This window comes from Harpegnathos saltator, unplaced genomic scaffold (genome assembly GCF_003227715.2).
Source record: "Harpegnathos saltator strain DR-91 unplaced genomic scaffold, Hsal_v8.6 scaffold188, whole genome shotgun sequence".
Classification (NCBI taxonomy): domain Eukaryota; kingdom Metazoa; phylum Arthropoda; class Insecta; order Hymenoptera; family Formicidae; genus Harpegnathos; species Harpegnathos saltator.
In genome coordinates, this window is record NW_020229970.1 from 583967 (window position 1) to 608628 (window position 24662).

Below are 24662 nucleotides of genomic sequence, written 5' to 3' on the forward strand. Positions count from 1 at the left end.
CCACCACTCGGTTTTCTCTGTCTTCTCACGTGCTTGGCACACTGAGCGAGATTGAGATAGCCCGTTCACGCTCGCCTTGTCACACTTTGAGCGAAACAGCTTAAGGCCATCACACACAAACGAATTTAAGCAGTAAGATATAAGCAGTAAACAAATCGACCAATCACAATTGAAATTTAAGAACGCCATTTTTAAATTTACGAGAATAATTGATTGTAATTGGTCAGTTTCTTTACTGCTTACGTCTTACTGCTTACGTTCATTTGTGTATGATAGCCTTTACTAGCGGCTCCGCGACTCACGGTGGAAGGGAAAACGCGCAACGAAAGCTGCATACATGTGGCACATGTACATACGCCGCTTTTGTTTGTATGCGTTTCCCTTTCGACCATGGCACAGTGGGCCAGAATATTTCTAAATGTGGCCAAAAGTCAATATCCGCATTGATCTAAAATAAAGTTATTATTGTATTTATTAGGAGCGCAAAAAAGTTCTGAGCCTTTTTTTGCAAAATTCAAAATTTATTTAAAAACAAACAAAACTATATTAATCAAATATTCCCCGTTTGCATCGATGACCTTTTGCCATCTTTCGGGCAGCTTGCGAATTCCCTGATGGTAGAAGCTCACCGACTTCGAGGCGATAAAGTCATCAATGCATTTTCGTATCTCTTCAAGTGTCACAAAATGTGTATCAGCCAAGAAGTGCTGCAGAGACCGGAATAGGTAGTAATCGGAAGGCGCCATGTCTGAGCTATACGCCGTGTGCGGGAGAAGTTCCCAGCCTAACGCAAAGATATGGTCCTGAGTCACTTTCGCAACATGTGGTTGGGCATTGTCATGAAGCAGTATTACTGTACGACGTCCTTTGCCAGTAAATGGCCTCTTTTCTTCAAACGCATCGCTCAAATTGCTCAATTGTTGCTGATAGCGATCTGCCGTTACTGTTTCACCCGGCTGTAACAACTCGTAATACAATACACCTTTCCGATCCCACTATATGCAAAGCAAAACCATCTTGGCGTGGATATTGGTCTTTGGCGTCGATGTCGAAGGTTGACCAGGGTCAACCCATGATTTTTTACGCTTCGGATTATCATAAAGTATCTACTTTTCATCACCTGTAATGATTTGGTGCAGAAAATCCTTTTTCCGGAACCTTGAAAGCAAAGTGAGTGCCGTGTCACGCCGTCGATTTTTGTTGTCTTCGGACAGTGCATGCGGGACCCATCTGCCTTCCTTTTGAACTTTTCCCAGTGCATGTAAACGTGTGGAAATGGCTTGTCGCGTAACGCCAAGTTGCTCTGCAAGCTCCTTTTCAGTTTGTGAGTTTATATCCAATAATGCTTGCAGTTCGTCCGTTTCAATCTTTTGAGGGCGTCCAGCACGCGGTTCATCTTCAAGACTGAAATCTCCTTGGCGAAATTTTTGATACCACCTTTTACACGTAGCATAACTTACAGCGTTCTCTCCATATGCAACACAGATCATTTCAGTGGCTTCAGCAGCATTTTTCTTCAGATGAAACGCGAAGTGGATGGAAAATCGAATATGCTCTTCTGTTATTGCCATCGTGAACACTGCTGATTTTAAGGTTATGTACATCAAACGCCAAATCGCACGATGTTTCGAAAGACAATAGTAGTATGTGGGCAGGTATGGCCCGTCAAAACATTCCCCCTCCACTCGGCGCCGGCGGGTCGAGTGGAGGGGGAATTTTTTGACGGTCCATACCTACCCACAGGCAAAAACTAATCGACTTTTGAAATAAGCAAATTATGACCGTCATTATTAGAGAGTTTGACAATTCTGACTCTTGATCAGCTACTTATAGCGTTTTTCATTGCACTGGGATGCACTGAGTGCGCATTAGGAACTCGTGGAGTTTAGGCGACATTACCCGAGTTTACCGACAGTGCAAGTTTTTTTGCACGCCCAATGAAACACTTATGACTTGATGAGTGCGCATAAGAACCGATTCGCCTCGGATTGAAAGAAAATATATGCATTAACGTAAACTTCACTATGGAACAATCAGAAGAATTAAGCATTTCTTTCAAAGTCAATAATGACATGCTCTCGTTAAAACTTCTATCAAGTGAAACAGAGTTATACAATAAATTAATGAGTAAGTATAGAATTATATAGGACTTGCATGATTTTGGATTTTGAGGTTATTCCCGTAGTATAAATAAATTGTCGGCAAAGACATGTACTTATGTACATAATAGTTTTTGGATATTGTCTACTCGAAAAACTTGAATGCATATATAACCCCTTGTAAAGCTTGTAAAACACAATTCATTTGATATTCAAAAATATATACATAAAAGAATATTAACTGAATATTATTGATTCTTGTGTCAATTAATTTCAGATGACGATACCTACAGCATACAATATATAAAACTTGTGATTAAAAATGGATTGTGTGTTCTACATGGAAGCGAAAATCAGAAAATTGAAGAAATATCTCGAGTGATTGAAGATTAGTAAGTAAAATTTTTTTGAGATGTATTAATTGCAAGCTATCGAAATCTTCCGAAAAAGCACATTAAGAAGTTAAGAGCAAAGTTTATTTTATAAAATATAATTACCATTTTATTTTACAAGTTTACTTTAAAAAAATAAGTAAGTTTACTTTAGGGTAAACAGGAACTCTTCAGTTTCTTACATACATATATTAATTCCAAGCAATCTTGTTTTTCATTATTTCTTCAAAGAATCAAAGTTCTACAGAATTCAAATGTACACAACAGAAAAAAAATTAAAAAAAAAATAAAGGGTAAGTCAGAGGACCTCTGCAACGAACTTTGACAAATTGTTTGGAAGATCATTCTGAGTAAAAAATGTTATATGAACACAGGTCCTATTCTTAATATTTACATAGTTACAGAAGTTGTAAAATTTAGGTGACATGTACAGTTATGAAATGAATTATGCATTTATTTCTTCAAGTATCCTTGCGGACAGTTTACAGGAGTTGTTCAAAGTGTTTATTCTGAATCTGATTACTTTTATTACCATTTGTGTATTATTATACACCATCGTAGCAGTGATTGTCAAATTCTGTCGAACATTTGAGGTCTGTAAATATTAAGAATAGGATCTATGTTCATATGACATTTTTTAATCAGAATGACTTTCCAAACAATCTGTCTAAGTTTGTTGCAGAGGATCCTTACTCACCCTGTATATGGCAGTGTAAAATGTCAATATATTTTGTATTACAGAGAACAATTGATATTCCACGCGAATATTCATGGTGATAATCGCAGCAATGAAGATCAGCTATCGGAGTATAATAAAGAAAATGAAGCACTCATGTTTGAATCCTTTGAATCACAGGAGTATGATCAGAATGAATCACAATCGCAGGAGTACGATAAAAAAGAAAAGAAGTAGCGGTAAATCTGTTTTAATAAAGCATTTACGACTATTCATAGCACTATGATAATGTACTATAAAATTTATAAAATATGGTATTTGTTATATTCGAGCAGAAAATTAATACGATACGAAACGAAGAATGATACGTTAATAATCTAAATATATTATTAACAAATAAAATACATATAATATATATGTATAATAGAATATATATAAATATAATATAAATGAAATAAATATAATATGAAAAATGTAATATAAAATATAAAAGATTTTTTAAAATCTTTGACTTCACAAAATTTTTACATTATTGTAATACTTACTAATAGGTCTACTGGTGCTATAATGTAGACTATTGTATTAATCATTAAACAACGTGATTTTCAGATTACTGGAGCAATTCAGGAACATCGTTTCTTCTCAATAAATATGAAATATATATGTCAGTCCCATGAAAAAATTCAAAACTAAAAAATTGGTGTGGGCGCAAATTTCAAAAGATATGCTGACGATGTTGGACGTATTAAAAACTCCTCTTCAAGTTGAAAATCGGTATAAAACCGTTCTCAAAAGGAAAAAAAAAGCAGTTGAGAACAACTCTAAATCAAGCAGCTCTAGAGAGGATGTACCATTCGAAGAAGAATTACGTAAAATTGCTCATTCGGACGATAGTATTGAGCCCGAGGTGTTGCGAAATGCAAGGAGCGTTAAATATCCTAAATTGAATACAAGAATGTCGGAAGAAATCTGCAATGATAGTGCCTCTACACATTCTACTGATAGCTCACCACCGAAGACAAAAAAATCGAAACCAAGTGATACTGATAAAAGGATGGAATACTGGAAATATAAAGAAGCGGCAAAAGAAAGACGTCACCAAGAAAAGTTGAATTTAATACGGGAGTTGTTCGCCAAATAAAAGTAGCGGGAACTAAAGTAAGATGATACAGAAACAAGCAAGTATTAAAAAAAACCAAAGAAAGACTAATGTAAAATCAGCCTGAACCATATGTTAATATGAAAGTTCCTAACTAAAACGTTGGATGTAATATATAATTTTAATTATTTTTTTTTCTCTTATAATTTTGTACGTTTACTAATTGTATGTCTTTGTTTTTAATATTACTGGTTTTTAATATTAGCGTATGCATATTTTTCTTTACGAAAGATATAGTACTGCTCAGACTATTAAGTATGAACCAGTATAAAGTAAACTTATTGTGTTATTTAATTTTAAAACAGTGTTATTTAATTTTACAATCAAACTTTTTGAAAAAGCGTGTATGTTAAAAAATTACATGTTTATGAAATAAATAAGAGATATAATATATGAATTTTGAAAAAATAATCAATATGTACGTGTTATAAAAAAAATATGCTTTGTTTTTATACGTTTTGTTTTTTATTGGAAAGTATGTACTTATTTGCCACAGGACAAATAAACGTTTGATAATTTCATATTGTATTGATTTTTATTTCATGGAAAAAGTACATTCATCAATTGGTTTCTTTTTACTTCCCCTAATCTTCGTAATAGAGCTTCTTGTTGACCTCTGCCTTCATTATTATAATCTTCATTGTTTTCTATAACAATATCGACATCAAAGTTATCGTTGTTGTCTATGCATAAGTTATGCAAAACGCAACATGATGTAATAAATTTTGATATTTTATCAACAGTATGTAGATCTACTTCGATTAATTGTCGAAAACGACCTTTCAACAGTCCAAACGCATTCTCGATCAATACTCGAGTCGCAGACAGCATTTAAATTGTTTATCCTTTGCAGACAGATTTCCGTAGTCTTTAAATGGTATAATAAGCCATTCTCTTATTGGATACGCTCCATCGCCTAGGATGTGATATTTTCCGGCTTCACATATTCCTGGCAACTCGTCGCATATATCTGATAATTTGAGTACGCGCGCATCGTGAATTTTCGACGGGATTCCTGTAAATGTATCTATAAATCTCTTTCGAGCATCACATATGCCCTGCAATGTTATCGAAGGGATGTCATGTCTATTTACATATGTCGATTTTATTTTGTGGGCTGGCGTTCGGACTTTAATGAAAGTCCCATCAATGCAGCCAAGAACTTTCGGAAATCCTGCAATCTTCAATTTTATATACATATACATTAAATAACTCATTAGAAAAACATACATAAAATACAATAAAGCTGAAACTAGTAGCAAATTCGCATAAGCACTGTTTAGAACTAAAGAATAATAGAAAAATTTTTAGCATTAAATAATTAATTAACAAGAAATTGACATTTATTAAATAATAATTAAAAACTACTGCTTTCATAATTCAGCTATGAATCGGCTGCTAGCTTTAGCTTCATTAAAATACATTAATTAAATATACATACTTGAAGGAATTCGTTTGCAGTATTTTCTTTGTCAGAAAATTTGATGACGTTTCCAGCTATATCGCATAGAAAATCCATCATTCTTTTATTTTGTCGAAAAATCGTTGTAGCGCATACTCCAAATCTTTGTGCAACATCTCTTAAGCACACTTTATTTCCTGCAAACCTATACAAAGTAATATTTTTTGAAATCTTTTTAATATTATATATATATATATATATATATATAATATGAGTGGTGGATGAATTAAAAACTATACATGTATATGTAAAACTTACCACAAAAAAGATAAAACGTGTGATTCAGCAGAGGACGGTTTAATACCTTCGTGGCTTGTATCACCAGAATAGAACGTCGAATTTTCGAAATTATTTATAATATCATATGCTGTTGCCCTCGAAACTCGAAAATGGGATTTGAACTACAACAAAAATAAAAATTACTTTCTACTTTTATTTTCACAAGCTAAATTATAACAATAAACTTACGTCGTGATTGGAATATTGATGTACTATTTGCAAAAAGTTTTTCATTTTAGGAACAATTCGCCTCGGATTTCGAAGAAAATACTCATCTTCATCACTGCTGGATGAAGATGAAAGGAAATCCGAAATTATCACATACGTTTGTTCATTTAAAATATCTCTGTTCTGCGCCGCCATGTTTTGCACTCAACCGACACCATCTCTCCGAGCTCGTGCCGAATTTGTGCACGAAAATGCAAAACCTCGACACTACATTTTCCAATAAAACACGACGCATGATTTTAATGTGCACTGAAATTCCCAATGAAACACATCGTCCACGACTAGTGCGCATTGAGTGCGCACTCATTTTCCCAATGAAGAACGCTATTAGTAGCATTCCTATATATTTCATAACAATATTTTTATTCCTATTTCCATTGCAATTATTATATAAAAATTTTCTCATACACTATATATTTTATAGATAAAATTTACGGTCTTTTTGCAATTTCAATCATTAATAATATATTTAACAAACACTAATATATTTAAGAAACGCAGTTTTATTATTTATTAATGTTTTCTGTTTCATTTTTATGCTAACAGAATAAAAAAAAAACCATACAGCAGGGATCGAACCTCAGCCCGTCACCTCGATAGTCCGTTACCTTCGCTGCTGCGCTACGCCGCTTCGTTAAATATCCTTCTTACTAACTCGTACACTCTATTGACTCTTTTCTTTAGACCGTTTTTTCTTGAAAACGAAGAGGTATTGCGTCGTATGCTATTACCATGAGTTATTAGTAGTCAAGTACTATTAACTCCGTAAGTTTCGTTCCAAACCGTTTTCCGGTCGATGCGTCCTCCCCTTGTAAGAAGTTCGGCGGCTCCTTTTAGTTTTAGATCATCAAAATACAAGCGCAAAAATATAGAACGGCGAGGATTTGTAACCGCAGTAAGTCAGAATGACATTTAACCCTTTGTGGTCGATGCCGCCACAGTGGCGGCATTCGCAAGTCGTCATAGAAGTCGATGCCGCCAGGCTGGCATTCATGATCGCCTGGTGCACGGCACGGCGGACGAGGCTAGCGATAGTGAAAGAAAACTATCTTCCCGATGCTAGATTCAAATGTTTAGATCAACTTACAGATATCAATGTTTATCGATCTCTTCGAAATCTGCCGACCGCAAAGGGTTAATCAATTTCATTAATTTAATTAATAGAATAAAAAATGCGTATCCTTGTACTTCGTGTGCGTACTCTTATCTCATAGGTTGTCCAAGAGTACGCATTTACAGCATTTCACATTGTTAATTATTTGAAGCACTATTAATTCAACTATATCAATTTCAATTTTTAGTAGTGTCAGTATACAGCAGATAACACTTCATATTCAGTGTTAGTTTGGAGTAAGTATGTCGTATCGTTACAAATTGTACAGTGTACAATTAATTAAAATGTAAAAAATGCGTATTATTATCCGCATTTCCTCTATATAGAAAATAATTATTGCAGGAAGATCTACCTCTATTAAGTATCCATGTATTATATCTTGCATCTTTCTGCATTGGGAATTTGAATAATCGTTTTCCTGTCGATTTTCCATTCTGACAATCTTTATACATGCACCTGTTATAAAAGCTATCTTCTGAAGTCAACATAGTCTTTATATTTTTATTTGCAATACAGTGCAAAAAATAATTTTAAATATGTGAGAAAAAATATGTAAAAAGTAAGAAACTAAAAATGACAGAATAAAGAGAAAAATGGAAAACGGAAAGAAAAGCAACACGTAAAAGGAAAAAAAAAGAATGAATAAATGAACCAATACAATGAAGTATACACACCAATACAGGCATATACAAATATATTTACTAATAATGGTATTGGGAAGAAAACCGTAATACGTGTTGCAAAAGAGACAGATCACGTAGATCTGAGAGATCGTTTAGAAACAAATGTTGTAAAACATTAATCTCACGAATGAAAAAAAGACTGCAGCTCAGGTCAAAATACTTGTCACAAAGCACGAATAGCGAAGCACCGCTATAACAAACGTTATTGTGGACCTCACGACGCAGATTGACTATTCTCGGCGACAGAGTCGCTAAACAGCAGTGCTATAGCGCTTCTTTTGTTTCAAATCGTCAAGCGAATGATAAAAACAACGCTTGTAAAGTTTATTGACAACTTTTATACAAGTTAACTGTGGTGAAACAAGTTAACTGTGGTGAAAAAAGTTAACAGTAAATAAAAATCTACGAGGGCAGTCTGAAAAGTTCTCGGCGTAACAATGAAAGAAAATTTTTTTGCCGTGAAATATATTTTATTTTTCAATATAATCTCCTAAAACTTTAATATATTTATTCTAACGTTTATCCAATAATTCAATACCATCATTAAAATGTGATTCCGGAAGCTTCTTTTCGCTCTGGTGTATAGTGATGGATTCAAGTTTCATCAACAGTTATGAAACGACGCTTGAAATCCATTTTATTTTGCTTAAAACGTGCCAAACACGCTTGAGAAATACGCATTCGAATGCATTTTTGGTCAATTGTTAGCAAATGCGGCACCCATCTTGTACAAAGCTTTTTCAACTGGTGCTACTACTCGAATGACATGACAGATCGAATAAAATTTTACATGGGTTTATATCAGGGATGCCACTTTCCAATACAATTATATTAGGAGCGCAAAAAAGTTCTGAGCCCTAGATTTCATACTACTGAAACCACAATTTAAATTGCATTAATTTTCCCGCCCTCTTGCGGTTTTAAAGCAGTGACATTTGGTCTTTCGAAACATCGTGCGATTTGGCGTTTGATGCACATAACCTTAAAATCAGCAGTGTTCACGATGGCAATAACAAAAGAGCATATTCGATTTTCCATCCACTTCGCGTTTCATCTGAAGAAAAATGCTGCTGAAGCCACTGAAATGATCTGTGTTGCATATGGAGAGAACGCTGTAAGTTATGCTACATGTAAAAGGTGGTATCAAAAATTTCGCCAAGGAGATTTCAGTCTTGAAGATGAACCGCGTGCTGGACGCCCTCAAAAGATTGAAACGGACGAACTGCAAGCATTGTTGGATATAAACTCTGCACAAACTGAAAAGGAGCTTGCAGAGCAACTTGGCGTTACGCCACAAGTCATTTCCACACGTTTACATGCAATGGGAAAAGTTCAAAAGGAAGGCAGATGGGTCCCGCATGCACTGTCCGAAGACAACAAAAATCGACGGCGTGACACGGCACTCACTTTGCTTTCAAGGTTCCGGAAAAAGGATTTTCTGCACCAAATCTTTACAGGTGATGAAAAGTGGATACTTTATGATAATCCGAAGCGTAAAAAATCATGGGTTGACCCTGGTCAACCTTCGACATCGACGCCAAAGACCAATATCCACGCCAAGAAGGTTTTGCTTTGCATATGGTGGGATTGGAAAGGTGTATTGTATTACGAGTTGTTACAGCCGGGTGAAACAGTAACGGCAGATCGCTATCAGCAACAATTGAGCAATTTGAGCGATGCGTTTGAAGAAAAGAGGCCATTTACTGGCAAAGGACGTCATACAGTGATACTGCTTCATGACAATGCCCAACCACATGTTGCGAAAGTGACTCAGGACCATATCTTTGCGTTAGGCTGGGAACTTCTCCCGTACGCAGCGTATAGCCCAGACATGGCGCCTTCCGATTACTACCTATTCCGGTCTCTGCAGCATTTCTTGGCTGATATACATTTTGTGACACTTGAAAAGATACGAAAATGCATTGATGACTTTATCGCCTCGAAGCCGGTGAGCTTCTACCATCAGGGAATTCGCAAGCTGCCCGAAAGATGGCAAAAGGTCATCGATGCAAACGGGGAATATTTCGTTGATTAATATAGTTTTGTTTGTTTTTAAATAAATTTTGAATTTTGCAAAAAAAGGCTCAGAACTTTTTTGCGCTCCTAATAGTTTAACAGTTTCTAATGCTATGTATGTGTCAGGTCGAGAACTTTTCAGACTACCTACGTATATATGTCTAAAGCCCAGTTCCACAACCTCTGTATAACTTTAACTACTGATTAAATGCCAATAGTGATTGTTTAATTCTGATTAATTCTTAACGTCAAATGCAGTTAGTCAAGTCTAGTGAAATAACTAGCTGGTTAAGTTAACTAGAAGTTGTGGAACTGGGCCTAGACGCTAATCAATACTCAGTAAACATACATGTCTAAAAGACGTCTAAAAGATTTCTTTAAGACATTTTTTACACATACAAGTCTAAAAATTGTCTTAAAGAAAGCTTTTAGACGTCTTTTAGACATGTATGTTTACTGAGTACATTATATTAAATTGTAACTTCTTATTTAACTCTTTACTTCATATTTTAATATTATCTTATTGTTACAGGCTAAAGCGTTACAAAATATTATATAAACAGCAGTAATAGCTGTTTTAGGAAGAGGAAGAGGAAGAGGGACAGGGAGAGGAAGAGGAAGAGGAAGAGGTGGAAGCGAAGATGCAGGAAGAGGAAGAGGAGAATTGAGAGGAAGAGGAAGAGGAAGAGGAGAATGGAGAAGAGGCAGAGGAATGACCAACATTAATATATATATGACACAGTAACAACATATACACACGCACATATGCACACACACACACACACAAAAGAAAATAAAAAATTGAAAATATAAAAATAAAAAGAAACCATTTCATTTATTCATTTATTCTTATATCCAAAGTTCCCAAATAATTTCCTTTCCTAATTACACGAAATAATTCACGCAGTGCATGAAATATTCCAGCAAACACAATATTACATGTAACATGCATAGTTTTTATATTATTTTTCTTATATATTGTTATCATTTATGATATTTCCTTAAAAGCATTATTCATGATTGTGAAAATGACTTTTTTGTGTACGGTATTTCAAATTCAATAATCTTATTTACAATTCTATCGAATAATTATTTTGCTCATCATATCTTGACTGTTATACATACTGAAAGAAAACTGATAAATATGTTAGTTCACAACTATAATATAACATTTGTGTTATATAACAGTTATATTGTTGAATAGGAAATTACAACTAACATGCACATTATATGTAATATTGTATTTGCTGGGATGATTCCTCCTGATGATATATATAAATTTTACTATATTCTGTGTAGTAGCTCAGATATGAACCAAACTATTACAGACAAACCTCGTTACCGAGCGACATCGACGTAGTTGACATCTATTTTCTCAGAGGGCGTGTCGACGTAGTTGACGTCTATTTTCTCAGAGGGCGCGTCGAATTCAAAAAAATTTCTGAACCTTCGCTGATGGCCGCTCTCAGGTTTCTCTCTGGCTGAACGCAACCATAGGCCTGTTCTTTTCCTCTACACCGCTGCACTAGTGCGAAAAGTTCGAGTGAGACAAGTATATATTTGTCTCACTTTAACTTATTACACCAGTGCAGTGGTGCAGAAGAAAAGAACAGACCAAATATGTCGTCGATGGTATAGGTGACACGCTATGTATTTTCAGTACTGGCAGTGAATATTAGAATGCAGCCCTCATAATATACTTCATCGTCGACTGCTTGCCTATGTGTAGAATGATCTATGTGATATTGTCAATCTTGGTTCCAATATTTAACTAAATATTTGATGTTATTGTCTATTTTCGCTTTATTATATTTTTAAATCCTTAATTTTTTCATATTTTTAATTTATATATATTTTATCAATATATTAAATATATATTTATATATATTTTATCAATATATTAAAGTTAAATTACTAGCAATGCGATGTATGAAATTTTCATTAGCGGTTATCGTTTGGCTGATGTGTTACACGGAAAACCCTATTACGTTTATTGTATCGAAATTTTAGAATCAAAGACCAATATTCGATATTGCATTGAGAAAAGATACAGTGAATTTAGTGCATTACATCGTACAGTAAGTTACCAAAGTTTTGTATAAAAATATATTTTTTCTAGAGATTAATCTGCGTCACATGTTATGAAAAATATTTTATATAAATATGATATTTTTGAATATTGATATTAGTTTAATTGTATAATATGTATATTTAATATATGTATTAGAAGATCTTTAATCAATTAAGAATCTCTATTATACTAGTTCAGAGACATAGTTTTTTAATAATTCATACTTAAAATAAAGATCAATTTTTTTTAATTAAAGTTTAATAATGTAATTGAGAACATAAAATAATATTTTTCGGTTAAACAAAATTTATATAATCAATGAACTAAAATCTTCCATGATTTAAAAAAATTCATATTCAAATTGGTAAAAAACTTATAATTAAAAGGTTATGAATTATCACACACATATATATGCTATATTCAATAAATTATAAAAAAAATTTATATTTGTAGTTGAAAAAATATAACTCGGATATTGCACCATTTCCACCAAAGAGAGTAAGAAATTCACAACCAAAAGTATTAGAACAGCGACGGGCTGCATTGGAATTATATCTACAAAGAATGTTACATATAATGGCAACAAAACAACAAGTTCTCAATTTTCTAGGCATAGAAAGCCAGGAAACTGATGCATTTCATAAGAGGTATTGTCTCAAATTTATTAAAGTTATAAAAGCAAAGAAGAAGTGAAATGAAAGTATTCTGTTACTTTTAAAACATTGTGACTAGATGATATTGCCTTATATAAAGCATTTTATATTAATTACAATTAAAAATATTTTACCAATTTAAGATAAGTAGCGATGAATATTAAATTAATTTAAGATATCTAAATATATAATTTTAATATTTCTATCAGTTTAAAACATATATAGTGAAAATTTATATTTATTTAATAATAGTTTAAATATTTAATCTTGCATGTTATTTTTTATTTTTGAAGAATACACAAAACTATAAACGGCTCAAGGCATTGTCATTCAAATATATTAGGACATCATCCTGTCTTAAGTTTTCACTGTGATCCATATATCCAAGCTGACCCCACTAGCAATCTTCCAGATGTTGTAACTAATGGTGTACTGTTGGGTATATATAAATCTTGAGATTCTTCCAATATATTAAGATTATTTTACACAGATATTAAAAAAATAAGTATAATTATATTTTGTAAACAATATTTAGTTACAATATAATGTTAACAATATGCTGATAATTAAACATAAGGAACACAATCATGTAGTAAAATAATAGTTTCTACAAATATATTTTGTTTCTTGCAAATAAGATAACTACATTCGTATAACTACGTTTTATAAATAATATTTAGTTACAATATTGATGATTTAATATAAAGAACACTATAATGTAAGTAAGATAATAATTCCTGTGAGTAGATTATACTTCTTGCAAACGAGATAATTATATGTAAATGTGTATCTAAAAAAATAAATCAAAATGCTTCCAATAAATATATAATATATAGTCATAATTATGATACAATATGTTTATATTAAAATTTAAGTGATTAAAGTAATTAAATTTAAAATATAAACAAAGAAATATATATAGTTGTAAGATTTAAATATAACTATTTTTGTCAGACATCTCGTATGCTTCAATTTTTGTGCCTGTTTTATACCATTTACAACCTTTATCTTTATTTATTCTGTATGCATTGTAAGTACATCTGAATTATTAATATTACAAGTAAAATGATATAGTGGTATTATATCGATATATTTTGACAACTTGATTATATATATTACTGCACTAAGAATAGAAAGTGTTTATGAAATTTGACATGGACGAAAAAACTTGTTCATTCAAGCAGACAGCTAGTCGGTTGAATCAATTATATAATCATTATGATGAGTTGTCAATTGATTCAATGATTGCAATTTAATCAGTAATTATATCCACATGATTTATTGTTGTACTAACATATAATTTGTCCAATAAATACAATATTTCTTTGAAGGTGAGGGACTGGTGATATCAATCCAACTACTTATTTTCTCTGAGCATATTCGGCTCATGTACATACATACCATGTAAAGCATAAGTATTTTACACATAATTATATCATATATTAAATATATATTAAATAAATCAATACTGACTACATTAACAAAACGTATTGAGTAACATTTCCATATATGAGAAGAAAATGAGAAAAAAACAAAACACGAAGTTTCAAAACTCTATTCTTCAGGGTAACAGGCTAGCTGCCCAATAGACATAAAGTACGAGTACGTATCATCAATGTTACCATGTCAGCTAAATCATATGGTATGTTACATAACAGTTGTTTTATTATATAACCAAGTAATAGTTATATAACATACCATATGATTTAGCTGACATTGTAACATCGATAATACTTTGTGTTTACTGGATGCTTACCTCTGCGACCACTATGTATTTATAAGAAATGAAATTGAGATAGGTTGGAGAAAACGCGTATATTTCTCCTTTTGTTACAGATCTGAATCTGAGCGTCTTTTAAGATAATACTAATTATATCAATAATTAATAAGGTAATTATTCAGTTTAGCCACATCATCACCGATTTAGATGAAACTAGGCTCATTCAACGCGTTTTTGCAAAACAAACATCTTTTTCCTTTAGCAAAATCGTCGCTCTGCCTTCCGAAGCGAGATATTAAGCGTTAAAGCAGATAACAGTTTAGGTTATAAATCCTGTCAGATGGACTGAATGTAACAACACGACAAACTGCACGAAGTTTATGAGCATCACCACACACACACACACGCACACGCACACACACACACACGCGCGCGCGCGCACGCACGCACACGAACGCAGGCAGCATGCACGCACACACAGCACGCACGCGCACACGCACGCACGCACACACGCACGCATGCACACACATACACGAGGGAGTGCAAGGGGGGCCTTCGGCCCCCCTCCCGTACCTTCCCCGTCCTCGTTGCACGTGGAAAGTTGCTATAACTTCCCCCCCCCCGTGTGTGTGTGTGTGTGTGTGTGTGTACATATGTTGGTATATACTGCATGTATATACATGTTGAGACTTTTTCATTTGTTACATATCCCCCTCCCGCACCTTCCTCGTTCTCGTTGCGCCTTGAAAGTTATATCCATAAGTCTCTGTATTACCGACATAACAGATTTTCTAACCTCGCATGTGTCACTTTTTAACTATATATTTCTCGCAAACTAGAGCCGAGCGACCATATTTACTTGCAGATTCGGCTTCTACACGTCAAGATACACAAGATAGGTGAGTTTGAGCGAAATCCAAAGTGAGGCCCGTCTTCTAAATAATTACCCATGTGAGTTTGCAACTTTCCACGGACGCAAGTTCCACCCATCGAGGGGGGTGCGGGCCTTCGGCCCCCCGCACCCCCTCCGGTGTGTGTGTGTGTATGGTGATGCTCATATACTTCGTGCAGTTTGTTCGTTACATTCAGTCCATCTGACAGGATTCATAACCTAAACTGGTATCTGCTTTAACGCTTAATATCTCGCTTCGGAAGGCAGAGCGACGATTTTGCTAGAGGAAAAAGTTGCTTGTTTTGCAAAAACGCGTTGAATGACCCTAGTTTCATCAAAATCGGTGATAATGTGGCTAAACTGAATAATTACCATTAATAATTCTCACAAATAACTGGTAATAAAAATATTTTGTCAGAATAGCGTCTGTTCCTTTCGTTTTCTGGCGGGTCCAATGTTTGTAAAGGAAAAGTAATTAAGGTTTTAACCAAAAGTTAGAATAAACAATTAGTTATATTTTACGCTTATTGTACACTTCCGCACTTATTAACTAAGGAACATAAAACTATAAACTATTCGGTTCGACTTCGATACGTGTTCGACAATTTCTCGGCAGCGCATAACGGCTTCTGCTACCGCTATCCGAGCTTGAGTGCTGCGGCTAAATTATTCCGCCTGCTTTCTATCTCTCTATCTTATTCTCGACTATCTATCTTACTTTCGACTATCTATTACCTCTTTCGCCTAATGCACGGTGCGTAAAGCGTAGTGTTCGATTCTTTTTGCTTCTCTCTTTTTGATGCCTCGTCTACAATGGGGTCGTATGCTATGTCTACAATGGGGTCGTAAAGTCGTGAAGTCAATTCAATTCAATAGATGGCTCTGGGTGTGTAAGCCACTGCTCCGACGCCACTCTCCGGTCAATGTCGATACATAAAGTGTTGATATTGATTACAGCGTCTGGTTAGTTTCCTCTAGGAATTTCGCAATTTCGGCAAAACTAGATATGTATTTATCATTAAACGCCAAGTTTGTAATTCCCATCGTAGTTTGTAATATCCCCTATTCGGAAGAGTTTGAGTGCCAAGCGATCGGAATTTTCTGTAAATAAAGAACATCCAAAAAGTATGTGTTCCACGTCTCTGTTAGTCCAATCACATTCACAAGCGGAGTCCTCCACGTTGAGTTTCCCAGTTAGATGCTCTGTGACACAGATATGTTTAGATCTCATCCTTGCCATTAGTGTGATAGTTCTTCTCTTTATGTAGTTCAAATTAGAGAACCAAGGTTTAGTGGATAATTGAGAAATTCCATTTCTGTACCTAATTCCTTTGAGTAAGAATTCTCCTTCCAAAAATTCCAGGACGTGTTCATGTAGTTTCCTTTTGAACTCATCGATAAGGTCATCCACAAAAGGAGGTGAAATAAGCTCATTAGGAGGTTCTGTGCTTCTTGCTCCCAGACCAGCCAGAACATCCGCTATCTCATTGCCTAGAATGCCTTTATGACCAGAAGTCCAAAAGAGAGAGATATCTAATCCCTTAATAAAAGCTTTCCATAAAGCAAATTTGACGACCAGGATAATACCTGAAGCCTTACCCTCCGGGTCGTTAGAGTCAAGTGTGCTAATAGTGCTAAGGAAATCAGTGAAAATACCAATTTTTGTAAGATTTTCTTCTGTGATAGTGTTAACCGCCCGAAGAATAGCCACTGCCTCAACGCAAAAGATACTGCCCGAATCAAAGATATGGATGGATATGCGGAACTCAGGAGACGGGATGTATACACCAAATCCAGCACATCTGTTCTCAAGGACAGAACCATCCGTGTACACTTCTGCGGATAGATTCAGGTCACGAATGATACCACAAGCACGTCTTATAAACCCTTCACCCCACAAGCGCTTGTTATTGGAGTCAAATCAAAGATTGTCATTTCCATTTCTCTTGTTAAATCTCTTGATATCATCAAATAGATTAACATTGATGTTAGGTCTAAAAAACTTAAGCTTGAAGGGATATTCAAAGGAGGAGGGAAGATGATGATTTCTCATTATTCTAAGTTTTTCCTGTAGTGCTAGAACGCTAGACAGAAATGACGGGATTGTGTTTAACTCATTTCGAGCATCGTCTCTCCTGTAAGCAGAGGCGAACCAGTCGTCAACAAATCTGATCAGCAGATTCTCCGGCAGTGTGTAACTTTTAATAAAAGCTTTTATTTCTAAGAATTTCCACCTGAACACCAACGGCCATTCAGCTATTTGATCTAGTAAGACATTAGTTGGAGTAGATCTCATAAGGCCAAGAATTACTCTTACACAGCTATATTGAATTCTGTCTAACTGCATAATCGACTTCCTAGGAACTTCCGTAAATACAATACCGCCCCAGTCTAGAAATGACCTAATAAGGCCTTTGTATACTGTTAGCAGGGTATTTGGATGCGCGCCCTATTTAATTCCAGAGAAAGATTTGATCAAGTTGGCTCTTTTCTGACCTTCAACTTTGATTTTGTTGATGTGGTGTTTCCAGGTAAGATTTGAGTCAAAAACGAACCCCAGAAATGTTACCCGGGGAGCAAGAGGAATGACAGAACCTTCAAGTAGTAACTCTAAATGCTCACTGTTGACTATAGCCTGCAGAGTACGGAACCTTTTGCTTTGATCAAAAATGCACCAGTTGGTTTTCTCAGTGGAGATACTCAAATCAAGTCTTGAGAGATTCATACAGAGTATTTTCAGGTTAGCATTTAGTCGGTTAGCAATGAAATGAATATCTCTGTGTTTGGTAAATATGACAAGGTCATCCGCGTATGCCATAATTTCAATTGAGTCATCTAAGCCCGAATGTATGTTGGCTATATATAGGTCAAATAATAACGGGCTTAGAACTGATCCTTGAGGTACCCCCAAGGAGCCTCTACGCGACTCGAGAAAATGCCCACCAAAGTATCCAAGAATGTTGCGGTTTAATAGTAGATGTGATATGAACTCGATAATCTTAGATGGAATGCCAAGGTCCTTGAGAATAGTAAGTAGTTTAAGTGGGTTGACGTTGTCAAACGCACCTTTAAGGTCAACAAAGACCGCTCCCACTAACAGCTTATTGAAAAAAGCATCATTCATGAAGGCCTTTAATGCTAGGGCACTGTTGGCGCACGATCGCCCTCTCCTAAATCCGTTTTGATAGTGTGGAAGCACAGCATGCGCCTCACACCACCATTCCAATCGATTCTTAATAAGGCTTTCAAAAATTTTGAGAAAGGAATTGCTTAAAGATATAGGATGTAGTTTGATGGAATGCGGTTTAGGTATAAAGACCATATAGAAGAGTTTCCAAGAGGAAGGATAAATACCCTTATTGAAGAATTCATTGAAGATTCTAAAAATAGCCTCAAAGCACCATGGAGGAAGATGCGATAATATCCGGAAAGAAAGGAGATCGGGTCCCGGCGCTTTGTTTATATTTGTTTATATTTTGCTAAGATTACGCTGTACTATAAGGTTAAATTCTTCCTCGCTGAATTCTTCGTTGAGGAACTGACAGTCACGGTTATGAATAATGTGCGGCGAAGAACATTTTAGGTCTTTATTTTTAATGTTGTCTCTAGTAAAAGACGGAGTAACTAAATTAGCGGAGTAACTAAACTAAAACCATATTCCAAACTTTCCTGATATCAGCGTTTTTGTTCAAAGAGACACAAAACTCTTTGTACTTTTGATTGCGAATTTTCCTGAGCTGTTTTTTGACAGACTTACATATGGCGTTATATTTATCCAAGTTTTCTCCGTTAGGGTGCTTCTTGTATTCGTGAAACGCATCGATCTTTGATTTGGCTATCTTGGCACAATTCTCGTCCCACCACGGGGAAAGAGGTCTGCGTAAATAACCCGAATTCCTTTTAACACGTGCTTCCGACGCACATAGAGAATCAGTCGTTAGTTGTACAAGATCTTCGTATGCAGAGACTGGGCTCGAATGCCTGTCGTCTTGCAAGAGTTCTTCATGAAGAGAAGAGTCGTTCATGCGTAAGTTAAAGTCCTTCCAGTGTACTTTTGCAATGGAGAAGTGAGATCTACAAACAAATTTACTGGCTGTTAAATTAATGAAGGAAATACTTATAGGATAATGATCACTACCGAAAGAGTTGGATAGAATCTCCCAGTTGAGAGTGTTGCACAGCGATGCTGAAACTAAAGTAATGTCAATGGCGCTGCCGTTGGCCATATCCGCACTGTGCCACGTTGGTGAGCCATTATTGCATATACTATACTGAGAATTAGAGATTATATCATAAAAGTCGTTACTGGAACGATTGGGAATACTTGTATTGTTACACCACAAAGGATGTCTATAATTAAAGTCACTAGTAATAATTACATTACTATAATTATCAAAACTAGTTAAGATCTCTCATCCATTCTTATCGCAAGTTGTATTATTAGGAGGGTTATAAATTGATACAAGGATTATGTATGAATTATTGGTAGAGAAACGAATAGAGCAGCAATTGATATTATATTTAAGAAATAGACGCTCCATAACATCAGTTTTGAAAGAAGTGAATTTAATGTCGTTACGACATGCAATGGCAGATCCCCCTCCCATTGAGTTACGATTATGAGTGATCAGATTATAGTTAGGAATATTAAGGATGTCTGAGTCGCTAAGCCAAGTCTCTGTCAAACATAGAAACTCAGGGAGAGACTCAAAGGAGTTAAGCATGGCACATAAGTCTGTGACTCTGGTTTTGATAGAGCGACAGTTCCATTGTAAGATGCTAAAAGAATTTGACTTTTTTGGTTTACTCTGATTCATAATTTACAAAGAAAGTGAATCTGTTGTAAGTGTTATAGAAGAAGATAAGTGATTAGGATTCCTGCGATTCCAGTCGAACGTCGCTAGGAATGACAGGATGATGCTTGATGATAAGAGAAGAAACAAGGTCAAAGACCTGAGAAAGTTGTTCAGAGTGTCCAGCAATAGAGATACTAAGATGTTGATTTTCTTTAAATGAAGATTGAAGATTATTTTGGAATTCTTTGAGAATGCTGCTAAATTCTAAAAGATAATCGAATTCCGTCTCAGGTTTAAATTCACTGGTGTATACAGTTTCTTGAGGAGGGGATTGAGGAATGGTTGCCTTTGAGTTGTCTACGATTAAGGTGGACGAATCAAGAATTGAAGAGGATGTGTGAGTCGAAGTGTTTACTTCAAAGGGTTTGACAAGAGGTTGGGAGTTACTTTTCACGGAGGATTGTTTGGTTGATTCGTACCTTTTGCATTTCCGACTAGATGTCTGTCTAGGACGATTAGGTTCAGAGCTCACAGGGCCCTTATCTCTGTCATGGGCAAACCCTGCATGCTGATAAGTGACGCCGAACTCATTCACATGAGTCCCGTCTAAAGAATTGTCCGTGAACCAGGGAATAAAATTCTCGAAAGTAGGTAAGTCATTTCCATTATTGTCGTCAGACTTATACCAGTCTTCAGGCAGACGTGGTCCTACTTGCTTGTGAAAGTTAAGTGCGTCACTAGGTCCCAGACCCATTTTGGCCATAATTATCTTCAGGTGGCGGCATTCTATAAAGACAGGGCAATTAGAATCATTAGCACTGTGATTCGTTGTTGGCAGTTTGTTCCTTGTGCAATTAATGCATGAAAGGACAATTGAAGTGCAATCCTTGGTAGAGTGATCCTTGGAGGCGCATTTACCACATACTCTGGCCTTAATGCCTCCTCTGCATTGCATTTCCAGATGTCCAAAGCGTTGGCAGTTGAAACATCGCTTTACCTTTTGGATGTAAGGAGTCATTCTTATTTTTTTACCCAAGTATAGAGCAGCAGTGGGTTGAATATGACTCTTGAAAGTAAGAAGCAGAATATTAGGCTTCTTCCTGTTAGAATGATCGTTATTATCTGGAGCTATACGTCTCCCCGGAAGAAACTTGGCATCGATTAATTTCGGCCAGGTCCCACGCCAATAGGGAGGAGGCAATAAATTATTCAAAATTTCCTCTTTGCTTTCAGAGAAATCAATGTCCCGTGTAACGACCTTGACCGACACACGATAATCAGGAATATAAGCCGACCAGCGAGTGTCCGGTACAATTTCATGTCCCATTCTTTTTAAGCGACAAACAAAATTGTTAGCAGTAGAGGGGTCTGGAAAAGTGACCGAAAATTTATGAGTGCCAAGGTTTTTAAGGTTAAAGGCAAATCTCCATAAATCCGGTATAGCTTTGAATAGACGTTTTCCAATCCCGATTTCACTGAAATTTTTCTTATGTTCATCATCGCGATTGTCGATTGTTTTTTCGAAGTGTACCTCAAAAGGGCCACGTGCACAAATGTCATACGAATTTTCCAGGAGTTTTTGTAAGTAATCCTGTGCAGTCGACTCATTATTATTGATCTTGCGAGCATTACCTGGAGTAGCAGAGTCAGTGGTCATTTGTGTTTGAGCGTTCGAATCAGTAATCAGCGTTTGACCAGGGGCATGTTCCATGTCGATTTCCAAAGGGATCATATTCGGTTCTTTATCCATTCCATATCCAGTCGTCGAAAGTTAAGATGGCGGGCGGAAAAGCGTAGAAGAATTTTGTCAAGAGATAGCAGTCCTGAATGACACCGATCGGTTCAGTAATCAATCCACGATGAAGCCAAGTTTGTTATGAAATAAACAGCACAGGGAAATGTAAACGAATCGTCATTAAAACGACGGATATACACACACTCAAGATGAGCTTAGAGAAACCGACCTGATACGTTAGCGAGTCAACGACCAAGTCCAAAGTCGTGAAGTCGTAAAGTCGTAAAGTCGTGAGCTGGGTCCTATGGCGATGTTTGTACAAAGTTCAATTAGTCACTGGATCGGAATGTAAACCAATCAGAGAGCAGGATATTGCCCGTACAATAATACGAATGATCGATTGTGTTTATGTGTATTATTGAAATAGAAATATAATGGAATTCCGTGCAATTTGTAGTATTTCTTTGTTATTAAATGCTTACCATTTGAATTTAATATCGATATATTTATATCTAAAACGAAAAAGACAAAAAAGATGGTGGATAAGACCTATAAATAGAAGCAGAGATTATTTAGGATATTTCAATAAACAATTCAAAGAGGCATATGAGACAGATCATGAAGAATTTTTTAGTATGACATGAATGATACCTGTCCAATATGATTATTTGTGCCATATTGTCAGACCTTTTCTTAGAAAAAGGAGTTTGCGGAAATCTATCTCAGTGGATGGACGAGTGGCTATGACACTGTTATAAGTAAATGCAATATTATTATATGCTTTTTGAGTTATAACTGCTTCTGATTGCATATAAAAAATGTGCAAAATAATTAACATTACCATTATCAAAATTATATCGCATTCCGTACGCAGCAAAAAATTAAGCGTCGTATGCCACTTTATACAATTCGCCTAGTATCATTGAATACTTGTTGATAATATTGATCTTCTTTGTTGTTTCAGGTTCCTCGCACATGGTGACAATGCCAGATCGAAATCATGGGATTTCCGAATTGGCAGATCAACTGTGCATAAAATCATTTATGAGACTTGTGATGCAATCTGGCAAGCTCTTCATGTTCAATACCTACACGAGAGACATGGGAAAAAGTAGTCAGTGGATTTTGGAACAAGTGGAATTTCCCAAATTGTATGGGGGCATTGGACGGGAAACACATTACTATTCAAGCTCCACCAAACAGTAATTATTTGAATCACAACTACAAGGGATTTTTCAGTTTTATATTAATGGCTATTTGTGATGCCAATTATAAATTTATCTGGATTGATGTCGGTGACTATGGTAATATATATTCGTAATATGAATATTATGCATAAGTTTATACAAGTTGAATATATCAGTGAATAGGAATTGTGTTTTATAGGTTCTAATAGTGATGGTGGAGTGTGGGCGAACAGTAATTTTGGTCAAAGTCTACAACATGATACAGCACATATTCCACTTCCAAAAGTATTACCTGGTGCAACGAATATGCTACTTTGTGTTTTCGTAGGAGATGAAGCGTTTCCTCTCAAACCATATCTCATGAGACCATATCCAAGAAGATTACTGACTAGTGATTCACAGCGAATTTTTAATTATCGCTTGTCCAAAGCAAGGCGAACAATTGAAAATGCCTTTGGGATTCTTGTTTCTAGATGGAGAATTCTAAGAAGACCAATTCAGTGCAAGGAAAAAACTGCTCATAAGATTGTGCTTGCTTGTTGTTTTACATAACTTTATCATGTCTTCTAATGGACGCATGTATTGTCCAACACAACTTGTGGATCAAGAAAATAATGGCATTGTTATCCCAGGAGAATGGCATAATGTAGAGTTAGGATCCATATTGCACCTATTGGTCGAGTTGGTTCAAACCGAACTACTTACGCCGCAATTGTACAGCGAGATATATTACGAAAATATTTCATGACAGATAGTGGTGCAGTTAATTGGCAGTTTGATTGGCATTGAGAGGTTATAATATTAACGTCCCTTTGTAAAACATATATAATATACGAGGGCGGTCCGATAAATACTTAGCCTCACCGCCCGATGACGCCACTATCGCAAGAAAAATTTACTATTGTGTAGTACATTCTCGTAGACGGCTACTGTCGAAATTTCAGCCGAATCGGACTCGTAGTTTTGTTTTGACCGCGTGTGGAAGCGGGCGTGTCCGCGGATTTTAGAAAAATGGAAAAAGAGCAATATCAGTCGGTGATTCGATTCTTGTTTTTGGAAGGGAAATCGCGCAGCGAAATCAAAGAACGCTTGGATGCTGTGCACGGTGACTCTTCTCCTTCGATGGCGACCGTCAAAAATTGGTTTAACGAGTTTCAACGTGGTCGCACGTCGGTTTTTGATGAGCCACGCCCAGGTGTCCCGAAAACGGCTACCACGGAGGATAACATGACAAAAATCCACGATCTCGTATTGGCAGACCGCCGATTGAAGGTGCGCGAGATAGCTGAGACAGTAGGCATCTCAAAAGACCGCGTGGGTCATATCCTGCATGAAATTTTGGGCATGAGAAAGCTGTCGGCGCGATGGGTGCCGCGTTTGCTCACTTCGGACAACAAGCGCAACCGTGAGACCACTTCAGAGCAGTGTTTGACGCTGTTTAAGCGCAATCCGAAGAAGTTTCTGCGTCGTTTCGTGGCCGTCGACGAAACATGGATCCAC

General features: G+C 35.8%; 3 protein-coding genes and 1 pseudogene across 14 annotated transcripts; 3 read left to right on the forward strand and 1 right to left on the reverse strand.

Annotated features, from left to right (window-relative positions):
• Positions 1 to 1624: 1624 nt before the first annotated feature.
• LOC112588309 (uncharacterized) lies at positions 1625 to 3404 on the forward strand (annotated as a pseudogene).
• A 1438-nt stretch (positions 3405 to 4842) lies between these two features.
• On the reverse strand, positions 4843 to 6627 carry LOC112588308 (putative nuclease HARBI1). 4 transcript variants are annotated; one of them, XM_025297806.1, is made up of 5 exons: positions 6257 to 6627; positions 6047 to 6189; positions 5768 to 5933; positions 5421 to 5500; positions 4843 to 5341 (listed from the first exon to the last, which is right to left on the reverse strand). In XM_025297806.1, exons 1-4 carry the CDS (start codon positions 6428 to 6430, stop codon positions 5432 to 5434), a joined length of 552 nt encoding a protein of 183 aa, XP_025153591.1. In that variant the 5' UTR covers positions 6431 to 6627; the 3' UTR covers positions 4843 to 5341; positions 5421 to 5431. The 4 variants fall into 4 exon arrangements, with proteins under 4 accessions (XP_025153591.1, XP_025153590.1, XP_025153589.1 ...); XM_025297805.1 differs by having other exon boundaries at positions 5421 to 5507; positions 6257 to 6626; XM_025297804.1 differs by having other exon boundaries at positions 4843 to 4973; positions 5106 to 5507; positions 6257 to 6624.
• Positions 6628 to 11995: 5368 nt separating this feature from the next.
• On the forward strand, positions 11996 to 13470 carry LOC105191147 (sorting nexin-22). Its single transcript, XM_011154349.3, has 3 exons — positions 11996 to 12186; positions 12633 to 12826; positions 13126 to 13470. Exons 1-3 carry the CDS (start codon positions 12034 to 12036, stop codon positions 13286 to 13288), a joined length of 510 nt encoding a protein of 169 aa, XP_011152651.2. The 5' UTR covers positions 11996 to 12033; the 3' UTR covers positions 13289 to 13470.
• A 1720-nt stretch (positions 13471 to 15190) lies between these two features.
• LOC105191157 (protein ALP1-like) lies at positions 15191 to 24039 on the forward strand. 9 transcript variants are annotated; one of them, XM_025297802.1, is made up of 7 exons: positions 15191 to 16407; positions 17131 to 17296; positions 17519 to 17712; positions 17806 to 17975; positions 18079 to 18184; positions 22940 to 23177; positions 23362 to 23428. In XM_025297802.1, exons 4-7 carry the CDS (start codon positions 17961 to 17963, stop codon positions 23366 to 23368), a joined length of 366 nt encoding a protein of 121 aa, XP_025153587.1. In that variant the 5' UTR covers positions 15191 to 16407; positions 17131 to 17296; positions 17519 to 17712; positions 17806 to 17960; the 3' UTR covers positions 23369 to 23428. The 9 variants fall into 9 exon arrangements, with proteins under 9 accessions (XP_025153587.1, XP_019700619.1, XP_025153583.1 ...); XM_019845060.2 differs by lacking the exons at positions 17519 to 17712; positions 17806 to 17975; positions 18079 to 18184 and having other exon boundaries at positions 22940 to 23279; positions 23362 to 24039; XM_025297798.1 differs by lacking the exons at positions 17519 to 17712; positions 17806 to 17975; positions 18079 to 18184 and having other exon boundaries at positions 15191 to 15671; positions 22940 to 23279; positions 23362 to 24039.
• Positions 24040 to 24662: the final 623 nt, after the last annotated feature.